The sequence below is a fragment of the Haliotis asinina genome, chromosome 9, assembly GCF_037392515.1.
Source record: "Haliotis asinina isolate JCU_RB_2024 chromosome 9, JCU_Hal_asi_v2, whole genome shotgun sequence".
In the NCBI taxonomy this organism is placed as follows: domain Eukaryota; kingdom Metazoa; phylum Mollusca; class Gastropoda; order Lepetellida; family Haliotidae; genus Haliotis; species Haliotis asinina.
This window is the reverse complement of record NC_090288.1, coordinates 39,272,137-39,284,240: the sequence shown is the minus strand read 5'-3', so window position 1 is coordinate 39,284,240 and position 12,104 is coordinate 39,272,137. Positions and strand designations below refer to the sequence as shown.

The following is a 12,104-nucleotide window of genomic DNA, read 5'->3' as shown; positions in this document are numbered from 1 at the left end:
TGATTATTTACAGACCACCGTCATATACTGGAATAGTGCTGAGCGCGGCATAAAACTAAACTCACTTTTGTAGTTTTGATACCAATATATGGTTAAATAATTGTTAATATTAGGAACTATATCAGTTGTTATCATGAAACTGCTATTGAATTATTCATTATTATTTGATTGTACATTGTGGTCTGCTATGCGATTATTTTGTATTTTGTATTTGGCTAGTTAATTTTAGCTTCGGTGCGACATTGATTTAAGCTTCTAGCGTATTTCCCAATCCCTTTGTCTTTCGCGAATTCATAAATATGTTTATACCAGTCATACCAAAATTCAAGACAATCTTTTCACACAAAAAATCTAAAATACAACTTTAAAATATTCATTAACCATATTTCACCTAAATATAGATATAAGGCGACAGACTTTTGGCATGTGTTTGTTGCTATAAACACAGCGTATCGATTGAGGAAAAGCAGTTAATTTTATTTGATAGGAAAGGTTTATCAACAACTGACAGCGTAGGTGAAGATGAATAATCTTCAACATGCTAACAGACGACATCCACTATGAAAACATCTGATGAGATTATAATTACACTACAAGATATTGTAAGGGCACCTTTGTGTGGACACCTGAAGATTTACTGCCAGTCCGGTGATAACATTTAACTGTCACGTCAAGTACCCACGCTCCTGATTGGTGGCAATGGTTACATCAACACCGATATGTGCGTGCTCTGACTCGTGATTGGCCTGAGCGTTAAACTATTTTAAAGCTTGCATTACCGTGTCATTAAGAAAATTATCAATGAAACTATATGAATTTTATTACAAAAAAATATAAAATAAATCATTTTTCTGAACGTATGTCAATTTCGAACTAATACATATTTCAACAACAACTGTGTTTAGTCTGTCTTTCTGAGAAAGTATGATATAAGGTATGCAACACCTTTGATTTATACACTATTTAGTCTGTAAATGAATGGATCGGTAAACAGGCATTATGTCTGTTTGAATACCTCCCTTATACAAATATAAAACGTAATGCAAAAGTTCACGTGGGGACACTGGAAAACACAGTTAGTCATCGTAATAATTAATAATATAGCAGTAAAATAACAATATGTTTTAAAAAATGTTGAGAAATTTCATGAGAAAAAGAACAGATTGATTGATCAAAACCATAGAAGAAACAACATGCTCAAAATTCAGCAAATTTGAACATTTGAAAAAATAGTGACTGGCATTCTCATACTGATAGCCACAATTACAGGAGAGCATATTTTGAAGGAAACGGCCAAATTTATGGCATTAAATGGATTTTCGTGTTGTTGTTTTTTTGGGTTTTTTTGTCATCGAACATTTTGAAAAAAAATACATAACATGTGACATTTGGGTTCTGTCTATTACTAGCCGAAAGTAGAGTATCAACGTAGGGTCTATCGCGATTCAATAAATGTAATTTCAAACAATTCTATTATATATAGTCATTTTGACTATCGAAAGCAGATTTCGTCAAATCACGTGTCTCCGATTTGAATGTAGTTACCTTAATGCGCACAAATATGAAAGATTTATATCTCCAACCTCATCTTGCTTTTGTGGCCATAACTATGAAGACTCTGTTCAGTATTTCTTTTCATGTACTATTTCTTTTCTTTACAACGATATACGTCAAATTTCGTACTTTTACTTTAAGGGTTCCTCAATAGTAAACAAAGAACTTTTAACTCAGTGTACTTGTTTATAAATATAACAGGGAAGATTTTATAACAAAAATTACTTTGTTTATATGGCATATAGCGTTTAACGGTGATTGGCGTTATTTCTCGTTTATGCAACATTTACATATCAATATATTCACATTACACATTCATCATGACATGTTTACACATATTACCAAATAAATAAATAAATAAATAAATAAATAAATAAATAAATAAATAAATAAATAAATAAATAAATAAATAAATAAATAAATAAATAAATAAATAAATAAATAAATAAATAAATAAATAAATAAATAAATAAATAAATAAATAAATAAATAAATAAATAAATAAATAAATGATGAAAAATCAAGTTCACGGTAAAGTTTGGAAGAAATCCACATTTTGTTCTTAAGTCATATGAATGAAGTTTTTCAAGCAAAAACTCTTGTATCTTGTAAAATTATTCCTAATATAATCACAGAAGACAATTATTGGTAAAATATATGAGCCATACAGTGTTTGTTAGTTTTTTCTCTCTGAAGGCGATATTTCATCCTTCTCAAACAATTGGTCATAGGACTAACCTTAGAAATGTTTATTGCGCTGACCATCGTCTTGCAAAGTCTATATCAGATGTTTATGAAGGTCAACGAATGTGTTAGTTGTAGCACTCATAATAAGGTCTATCATAAATCTTACTGCCCTCTTTATTTTTTTTAATGCAACAACTTTTTAAGATTATTATTTACAAATCAATATATGATTATAGTTTTAACGCATATTTCCAGCTTGTTCAAGATGATTTGAAATTATTGTGTACTGGTTAGCACTGATCCAGTCATAAAACTTTCATCGCTAATGTCTTCCTCACACGTAGAGAGACAGAGAAAATGTTGTTTTTTATTTTTGTTTTAAATTTTTAATATCAAAGATCGGACATCAAAACTAAACAGATAGGAATTAAATATGAGTGGCAATTTATACAAACTTTGCGAAAGCAGCTCCTGCAGAACAGAGGGGTGTAATTCTCTGGCGTCCGTGTTTCAGGCAACGAAAGAATTGACTCAGTCAGAAAACACAACCCCAAAACACATTTTCGGTATTTTTTCATGGTAGTGGTAGTGGTAGTGGTAGTGGTAGTGGTAGTGGTAGTGGTAGTGGTAGTGGTAGTGGTAGTGGTAGTGGTGGTGGTGGTGGTGGTGGTGGTAGTGGTAGACGAGGACGAGGACGAGGAGCAGCAGCAGTAGGTGTTTATTTCGGTGAATCAAGCCGCAGGCCCATTTTACAATGTATTAACAAAGGTGTTGAAGATGATGCGCCATCACTTCATGTAGCAATGCGTAAATATAATTTATATCTGGTACAATATACATGTGAATATATAAGGTGTAGATTATGTAATTGGCAATTGCTTGCTCCTCATTTTAAAAGCACAGTGGATAAACTTGGCAAAGTTATTAGTTATTATTAGTTATTAGGTATTTTTTGTGGTAAATAAAAGTTACATTTACACTGTGATGTGCAGTTGTAATAAAAAAATGGCATGGAATTTCTCCTAATGTCATTATAGCATGCACACACTAGACAGATACGGTATTTTAGGATAATACAAAATGGGTGATGTATTTCTCTTGTAGGTATACCTAATGTTCTACCCTGTGATATCATAAGATCACTACCGGATGTGCGACACTGGGAAAGGATCATCCGTAATGCATCAGGATTCACAGTATTTAAGTAGTTTTCATATTCATGGGATAACTCAATTGTTTTATAAAAATACAGCGGAGAGAGTTTGTCAAGAGATTCAAAAAGAAACTGCTTATCAATACCAGTACACCCTACAGTCGGAGATTGAGTTTAGTTTACGCCGCTTTTACCAATGTTCCAGTGATGTCACGGACGGGACATCAGGAACGGATTTCATACATTGTACCCATGCGGGGAATCGAACTCGGGTCTTCGTCATGCCGAGCGAAAGCTTATACCACTAGGCTACCACGCTGGCCCTATGACATTATGTATATCATTGAATTCTTTTGGTGAGAACCTTCAAATTGATTTATTACGCACATCGATTTGCGTTGCTGTAGAAACAATTTTATAAATAAATTTAGATGTAGATAAAGCAACTGGCTGGCAACTGGATTGGATCGGTTTCATGCCGCATTCATCAATATTCCAGGTATATGGCGGCGGTCTGTATAATCGAGTCACACAAAGCAGACAATCCGGTGATCAACATCATGAGCGTCGGTCTACGCAATTGGGATACAATGCGATTTGTGTGGTTGGTGTTTTCGTTAGACATGTGCAAGGGTAAGTTGGTATTATATTTATCACAGTAGGGTATACAGTTCTACAGCGGCGATGAAAACTGAGGAAAGAAGATATTTTTAACATGTTGCAATGTTTAATGAATAAATACACTTTTATTTGCAAAAGACACATTCGTGGTAATCACTTCTCAAGCAAAGAAGGTTCGTGAGACATAATCGTGCCCATAATTTTGCTAATGTACATTTTAAGATGAGCATTTTGATACTGTAGGTGTTTTATGCTTCGAATCAGGTCTCTTATGCCTGTGTTCCCAGTTTGCTCCTTTCTGCTAATGTCCTTGGAACGCCTAATTTGGGTTTCCTGGATCTGTAGAGTGTCCTCGTCTAAATCCTGGTGTGCTGGGTTACCTGTGGTTTGAGGTATTTGTTGGACGCTCTCATCGTCTCGTTCCTCCCGGTCTCTGGCAGCAGACACATCAGACACACTCACGAACATATTTCTGGTCGTGGTTGTAATCATCTGCTGCAAAGCATCTACTGATCGCCATTTTCCTAATTTGGAAACGATATTTTCATCAACGCTGATATCTGTTTCACAAACGTTTGAGACATCTTCAACACTTAGGAACATTCGTCTTCTTTTAGCCGTTGTACAGGCCAACACACCCATTGGTGACCGTCGCTTGCCACAAAAGGCAATGTCCGATGTCATCCGTTCGAATGTGACTTGATTGTTCTTTGACAGTTCCATCTGAAGACGCCTGTTCTCACCTGCAAGTCTTTCAAGGATGGTTCTCTGCTCCTCAAAGTCCAAATCTCGTTCTTCACCGGGAACGTCGTATTCGGCAAATGTTTCCCATGCGTTGCTATGGATGTCTGTGTCATTCGAATTTTCAGAGTGAACAGACGACACTTCACCACTCAAATTCATACCTCTTGTTGTGCGTGATTCTACTGGGGATGATGTTCTTTGTCGAGCCTGGAATCCTGATCGTTTTCTTGACGCCATTTTATCAAGTTTCTTGCTTTGTGGTCGGACACAGAATAAAATGATTTTCAAAATTATAATGAGAACCATTTTCACACAGTTAGAAAGTGCCCAGGCCATTGTATGTTAAACTGTGTATTTCAGACTGAAATATAAGTGGAGAAAAGATAATGTTTGGAGTGGTGCAATTGCAGACCAACTGCACGTTTTATATCTGTTTCTGAAATAAACTTTCTGAAGAGATGTCACAGTGAAGTTAATCGTGTCATAAGACTATAATGTTTAGCTAAAATGTTCACCATTAATTATCTCATGATCGCCTTAAACCTTCTGGCTTGTGTCCTGATACCCTAAAGTAAAGAAAAAAACGAGTCTATTGTGATCACAACCGTTAGTAGTATACATTTTACTGACATGTGAGGTTTATCAAATATTCCCTTAACGAACCCGCTTATCCACTCCGGACAACAAAGACTGAACAGAAATCACTAGCGTCCACTGTGATGGACCCTGCTTAATCTCAATCAGCTTTTGCAAGGAGATAACGAAATCTGGATTCGTGAGTTACACCTGTAATCAAAACATCTTCACGTGTGTCATCAGGTGATTCGAACGGGTTAAGGAATTAACAAGCGTCTTGATCTCTTGATTACAAGGAACTGTCAAGGCATCTACTGATTGAGCTTGTTTACAAGGGTGATTGGTGGCAATAGCTGAGTCTACTCTGGGCGGCGTCATCTGCTAACTGTTGATTGGCTGAGCGTTGTCGTCTGCCATATATACGCCTATGTCTAACCCAGTAGTCACCAGTCAACTTTTTTTACACCATCTACATCAACTATTGACGTTCGCTCGAGGAACTCAAGAATCAGAGATGCAAGTGAGTGGCTTAGTTTCCTGATCTAGTAATGAAGAAAGATACGTTCAAGAACCGTAATGTATGCTTTAAAAAATAACGCAAAATAAGAAATATGATTCTGTATGAAATTAAATTGCATTATATGACAGTCGGGGGAAATTAATGTTACAGTAAATTATTGAAATTTGCATACATTCGTCGAAGTAAGCCACTATCATCGATGGACATCTTTCCGTCTGTTGAAAAACTGTCAACAAATATATATATATTTGTTTTAATTCATTCGGTAATGGAGACAGGATCCCTGCTTGTTGATCTCGAGTCCTTTCATTTTCAGTAACCTTAACACAGATAAATTCTATTAATGGTTATTTCATGTGTTTATATTATTTTTCCTCTGTGGACTCAGGTCCACTGTAAAACATTAGTTCCGTTGCTGTATACATGGTGCCTTTTTGCCCATTCTGAAATATACTCATTTTCTTAAAATACTTATGTTTTATTTTATCGATAGTCTGCTCCACTGCCAGAGATGTATCAAGACAGTTTGAAACCCGAAAACACACCAAAACGGACTTCTGCTATAGTCCAGCCCATGCTGAGACGCCTGAACCAAACAGCAGACGACAGCGAGGATTCAGACTCCGCCATCACCCCTGAGTCGTCCCCCGAGCAGTATCCATCGAACGGTTACCTGCACCGTTCACCAACCCGCATTGATCTACCACCCAGGCGGAAAACAGCTTTCAGTGTTAATGATCTCTTGGGAAAGTCCGGACCAGTGAAACCGGAAGTCCACCCGTCCACCCCAGTTTTCCCTGGACCAGTGTTTATGCCCAAGATGTCCCCCTACCCCACATACCCGAGTGTTCATATGCTCTCAAACAGAACCGTTGATGTGAGAAAATATCAAGGTAAGAATTTAAACAACTTTGTGTGGTTTTAAGGCTGTTCGACTAACGTTATAATAGGGAAATACAGAATAGGCTCCATACTCCCTACCCATGTTGGTCGTCTAACCCGGATTGTTTGAAAAAAGGTTCCATAGAGTATACATTGCTACTCTGCTAGTAACTTATACGTCTTTTTAAATCTCCCTGGAACAAATCTACTAATAACTGATGAATTTGTTAATGAAAGGATGAGTGCAGATGTATCTGAGTGCTTTTAATTTATAACACATGGTAACTTCTCTTCCAGACACCACGGTTTTGTGTAAGAAAGAAGATGCGTTACCCGTAAACGACCCACCGAAGAGGATGCCGTCTCCAGCGCGTCCACGACGTAGCCTAACGTCCTCCCCGGAATCTCCCATCTCCGACAGCTCCATCTCCGACTCCAGCAGCTCCACGGACCGCGACACGAGTCCCCACCATTACAAGACCGCCACGGACAAAAAGAGCAACCGCACCAACTACACCCCTATGCAGGTCCGACAGCTTGAGAAGATCTTCCTGGAGACTCCCTACCCGGAACATGAAGTGTATGAACAGCTATCCAAGGATTTGTCCATTCCGGAACCCAGACTGAAGGTAAGGAACCTTACTCATGGCTTCCATGTTTTACAGGCTAGTCCGTTAGTATTATCAGAGTATGAAACAAAAAAAAAAAAACACTTCAGAATGACAAAAACTTACCAGCCCTGATCAAAACCTGCCTGCCCACAATTAGTCATCATACTAAATCTTTAATATTAACCCGACCGCCGGGCAGGTGAATTTGAGGATCTGGCAGTCCGTCTTGAAAATAACCCGTCACGGGCAGTGGAGCAAGCAGATATTTCGAACGTATGTTAGATGTAGGCGTCGTGATTTTCCATGACAATTTGATTTTATTCCACCATGTTAATCTATATTCCGATATTCAAAAGGCCCCAGGCCTATAGTGCACAATACACACTAGCTTTATACGGGTGTAGTTCAAGGAACAATACGTTTTCGATGTACAAATGCGTAGAAAATATACATGGGCAGGTTTTCAGTATATTTAGTATGTTTAGCAGTGTTTGGGTAATATTTTATTAATGGGGCATACAAGAAGAAAATGGTCGTCTTCAATAGCATTTGAATTACAAATACGTTCTATATTCTCTATTCATATTTACATATCTGCCATCTTCACCCTGCAATTCCTACAATCATGTTTTTGATAAAATTCGGATAGCTATGTAAAGTTTACAAAAAGATATTATCGCCGCTATATAAGTTTTGTTCAGCCCCGTAGTTGACCCAGTCGTGTCTGGAATTCGAAATGAGAGTTGTGTCCCTTAGGCACGCCAGGAACCTGTGTGTTTTATTTGGTCTGAGATCTGCATCACTATGGCTATCCTCCTGCAATATGACGGGAATACTTATCAAATCACTATTAAAGCCAACTCATTCACTCCTGTATCAGCTATAGCATACCATGTTCCGCTATCTGGCAGGATGTCGGTTTCTGAAACTTACACAGATAGCAAGGCTTCCAAAGAGGAAAAAAACCCATCTTGATATGCTGGGTGCATATTCCCTTCTCAGCAAAGTCTATGATAATGATCTATTCAAACTCATTTGTGTGATTTTTTATGGAATTTTATTTTAATTTTTCATACTACCCTAGTTTGGCGTGACCAGATGTGTTGTGAGAGGGTGGCATAAGTAATAAATGCGTGATTTTCAAGCCAAAATCGTAAGATTTGTCAGGTATGAGAGAGTAAAATGTTCTCGACATGTTTTTAGTTCTATTTTGTGTTACTTTCAGGTCTGGTTCCAGAACAAACGCGCGCGATGCAAGCGTCGCGCAGAGGACAAGATCGCGTACAATCCACCCTATCCTTTCCCTGTGATGCCCATTGGGTTCCCGTACGGAATGATGACAGGGGCCTTGGGATCGCCCCCTGAATCAACCCCTCAGTCCCTACCCAAGTCGATGTTCCCCTACGCCGCATCCCCGTCCCCCATAATGATGTACCCCGGGGCCGGCTACCCCCCACACCTGTACCCGTACCTCCACCCCCAGATGTACGTTCAGCAGTGAATGGAGTCGATTGTCATCTTAAAGTGCTTACCTCATTGACGCTGTTCAGTAATCCCGTGAATAGTGATGTTGTCTATATACTAGAGACTCATGTACGTATTTGTCAAGGCACCAGAAGGGATGAAACTTGTATCGTCAACCATTGTGGAGTGAACACCCCTTTCACCGGAAGTTGGACTCTTACGATAGAAGGGACCCTGTGTGAATTCTGATGTCGTTTCACCAATTGTATGTATCTGTACATATATTTATTTATGTTTACACGATTAAAGTCGTAATGTCAAAGTGTATTTATGTTTTAAGTTCAACCAATCGTCTAACGTATGTTAAGTTTGGGATTATACTTTATCAGTAAAGTACAGATTCGTGCTTTTGGGTGAATCCCATATGTTATTAAAACCACATAATAGCCAGCATACAGATTCATGTGCTTCTGGATGAATCCCATATGTTATTAAAACCATATAATAGCCAGCATACAGACACCAATCCCAAATTTAACATAAAAGGCTTTTGTGTTCACAAGGGATGGTTTGGGGAAACAATATGAATATGTCCTCAAACAAAACCTTAGTACTACAAGAACGGTAAGTTTTAACCGTAAGGTGTTGCTAACGAAGACACCCCGCTGTACAAAGAACCTTACGCTAAGGTAGCCGTAATTGACGTGTACATAAAAGGCTGACCCGACCATAGAGTGGTTGACGTCATTTCAACATGGCCACATTCTTACTGATGTATAAGGAAACTGGTAAGCGTTATTTGGTGCAAAACATGCCGCGTGTTACCGAACAGCAGACGCATCATCACATCTAATTCCTGTTATATGAAGCAATAGGTAATAGTAACTAAGAAATGTTCAGTGAAAATCATATTCACGCACAAAAGGCAAGTAAATAATGTCAACCAATCCTGTTGCTGATAGATGTCATTAATTTTCACTCGAGGTGCTTCCAAACACTCGTGTTGGACTATTCCAGGATGCAGAAAAAATTAATGTTTCTCGGGAACAGATTTTTTCAGAAGTAACGAAGGCGGTAGGACTTTTTCTTAAATTTGTGACGGAAAAAAATGGGGGAGGAATACATTAAAATATTTTTATTTTTTTCTCTCAGAAATACAGCTTGGAATGTTTAGCACGTGTTAATGAGTTGTAGATTCAGACACTCGTTCTTACAGACACTCATTCTTATAGTGGGCAAATGGATGATAGGGACGCTGCAAAGTCAATTTTTTAAAGGGCTATAAACATTGTTACGCGCACAATAGAAGTGACGAGCCGATATCCGAGAAACATTTCACTTCACAATTCAATATATCAATATATCAATATACTGAAATTCTTACAAGGATGTAACTAACACAAGACACGACCCCAAATTCCAAATGTCACACTATTGACAATTGTTACGACCGTTATTTGAAGGGCCGCTAACAGTTTTCTCAATATAACCGGGATCTGCAGTACTTATATGGGATCGACCGTCACATGACGTCACAGTAGGACATGTCCCACTCGTCATGTTCCTGAGGGAAAAGGGGCAGCCTTATATGGGGAATGTTAAATCTATTTTGCAGCTAATTAGTTAATACGAATGGCGTAAATGGGACTGTGGGGCGATTCGTTTAGCCTTTACCTTTGGCGTTCTTAGTTTTTTTATCGTTTAGTTTATTGAAATTGTTAATGCTGTTTTATGGACAAAACGATGATTGGCCAGATGCGCTTTGTCACAAATGTTTTACGGTTTGCCCATTCATGTTCTTGATGAAATCAATTAACATTAAAGCAACCTTTTCATCATTATTTTGATGGTTCCATTAAAAATCATAAACAAAGTCTCATCATAAAAAAAATATATGGGTGTGTTGTGAAATATTCTTTTTCCATTTACGTTAACGTGATACCAAATTACAGGCGTGCATGCTGTCGTGATGCGTGATGACAGGCGTGTATGCTGTCGTGATGCGTGATGACAGGCGTGCATGCTGTCATCATTACTATACGTAGTCAAATCATTAATTTTTTACTAGTATGTGCTCGAGCGTCGAGAATGTCACCATCGCAACTACAGACGGCCAGGTCACCTTTCACAAAGCACTAAGGTGATCGTACGTCACTAAGGTAACCTTAGTGCAATGTTTAAGTCTGGTTGCTTTGTGAAAAGACTTCATGGTTTTATCTCTTGCACTGAAAGTTTCAAACTTAGTTAACGTTGGGGCGTAGTATCCATCCAGGGTTAGCGTTGGGGCGTAGTATCCACCCAGAGTTAAGGCTGGGTTGCAGTATCCATCCAAGATTAACGTTGGGACGTAGTATCCATCCAGGGTTAACGTTGGGGCGTAGTATCCACATAGGGTTAACGTTGGGGCGTAATATTCATCCAGAGTTAAGGTTGGGGCGTAGTATCCATCAAGAGTTAAGGTTGGGGCATAGTATCCCTACAGGGTTAACATTGGGGCGTAGGATCCATCCAGAGTGAAACCTGGCGTAGTATCCATCCAGAGTTAGCGTTGGGGCGTAGTATCCATTCAGAGTTAAGGTTGGGCGTAATATGCATACAGGACTGTTGGGCGTAGGATCCATCCAGAGTTAAGGTTGGGGCGCAGTATCCATCCAGGGTTAAGGTTGGGGCGTAGTATCCATCAAGAGTTAGGGTTGGGGCATAGTATCCCTACAGGATTAACATTGGGGCGTAGGATCCATCCAGAGTAAAGGCTGGCGTAGTATTCATCCAGAGTTAAGGTTGGGGCGTATTATCCATCCAGGGTTAACGTTGGGGCGAAATATCCATCCAGAGTTAAGGTTGGGGCGTAGTATCCATGCAGGATTAACGTGGGGTCGTAGTATCCATCCAGAGTTTAGGTTGGGCGTAATATCCATCCATGGATAAGGTTGGGTGTAATATCCATCCAGGGTTAAGGTCGGACGTAATATCCATCCAGGGTTAAGGTTGGGCGTAGTATCCATCTAGGGTTAAGGTTGGATGTAGTATTCATCCAGGGATAACTTTTTGTTAAGGTTGGCTTGAGGTTAACTTTAGCTCATTTTCCATCCAGAGTTGAGGATTATGGGGCGTAGTATCCATCCAGGGTTGAGGTGAGTAGTATCCATCCAGAGTTACGACTGCGGCGTAGTATCCATCCAGAGTTATGGCTGGGGGCGTAGTATCCATCCCGAGTTAAGGTTGGGCGTAGTAACCATCTAGGATTAACGTTGGGACGTAGTATCCATCCAGGGTTAAGGCTGGGGCGTAG

The 12,104-nt window shown here is 38.9% G+C and overlaps 1 protein-coding gene across 1 annotated transcript; it reads left to right on the top strand.

Moving 5' to 3' along the window:
* The first annotated feature begins 6,366 nt into the window (after positions 1 to 6,366).
* On the top strand, positions 6,367 to 8,849 carry LOC137297237 (homeobox protein vent1-like). The gene is made up of 3 exons (XM_067829250.1): positions 6,367 to 6,748; positions 7,035 to 7,366; positions 8,574 to 8,849. Exons 1-3 carry the CDS (start codon positions 6,367 to 6,369, stop codon positions 8,847 to 8,849), a joined length of 990 nt encoding a protein of 329 aa, XP_067685351.1.
* Positions 8,850 to 12,104: the final 3,255 nt, after the last annotated feature.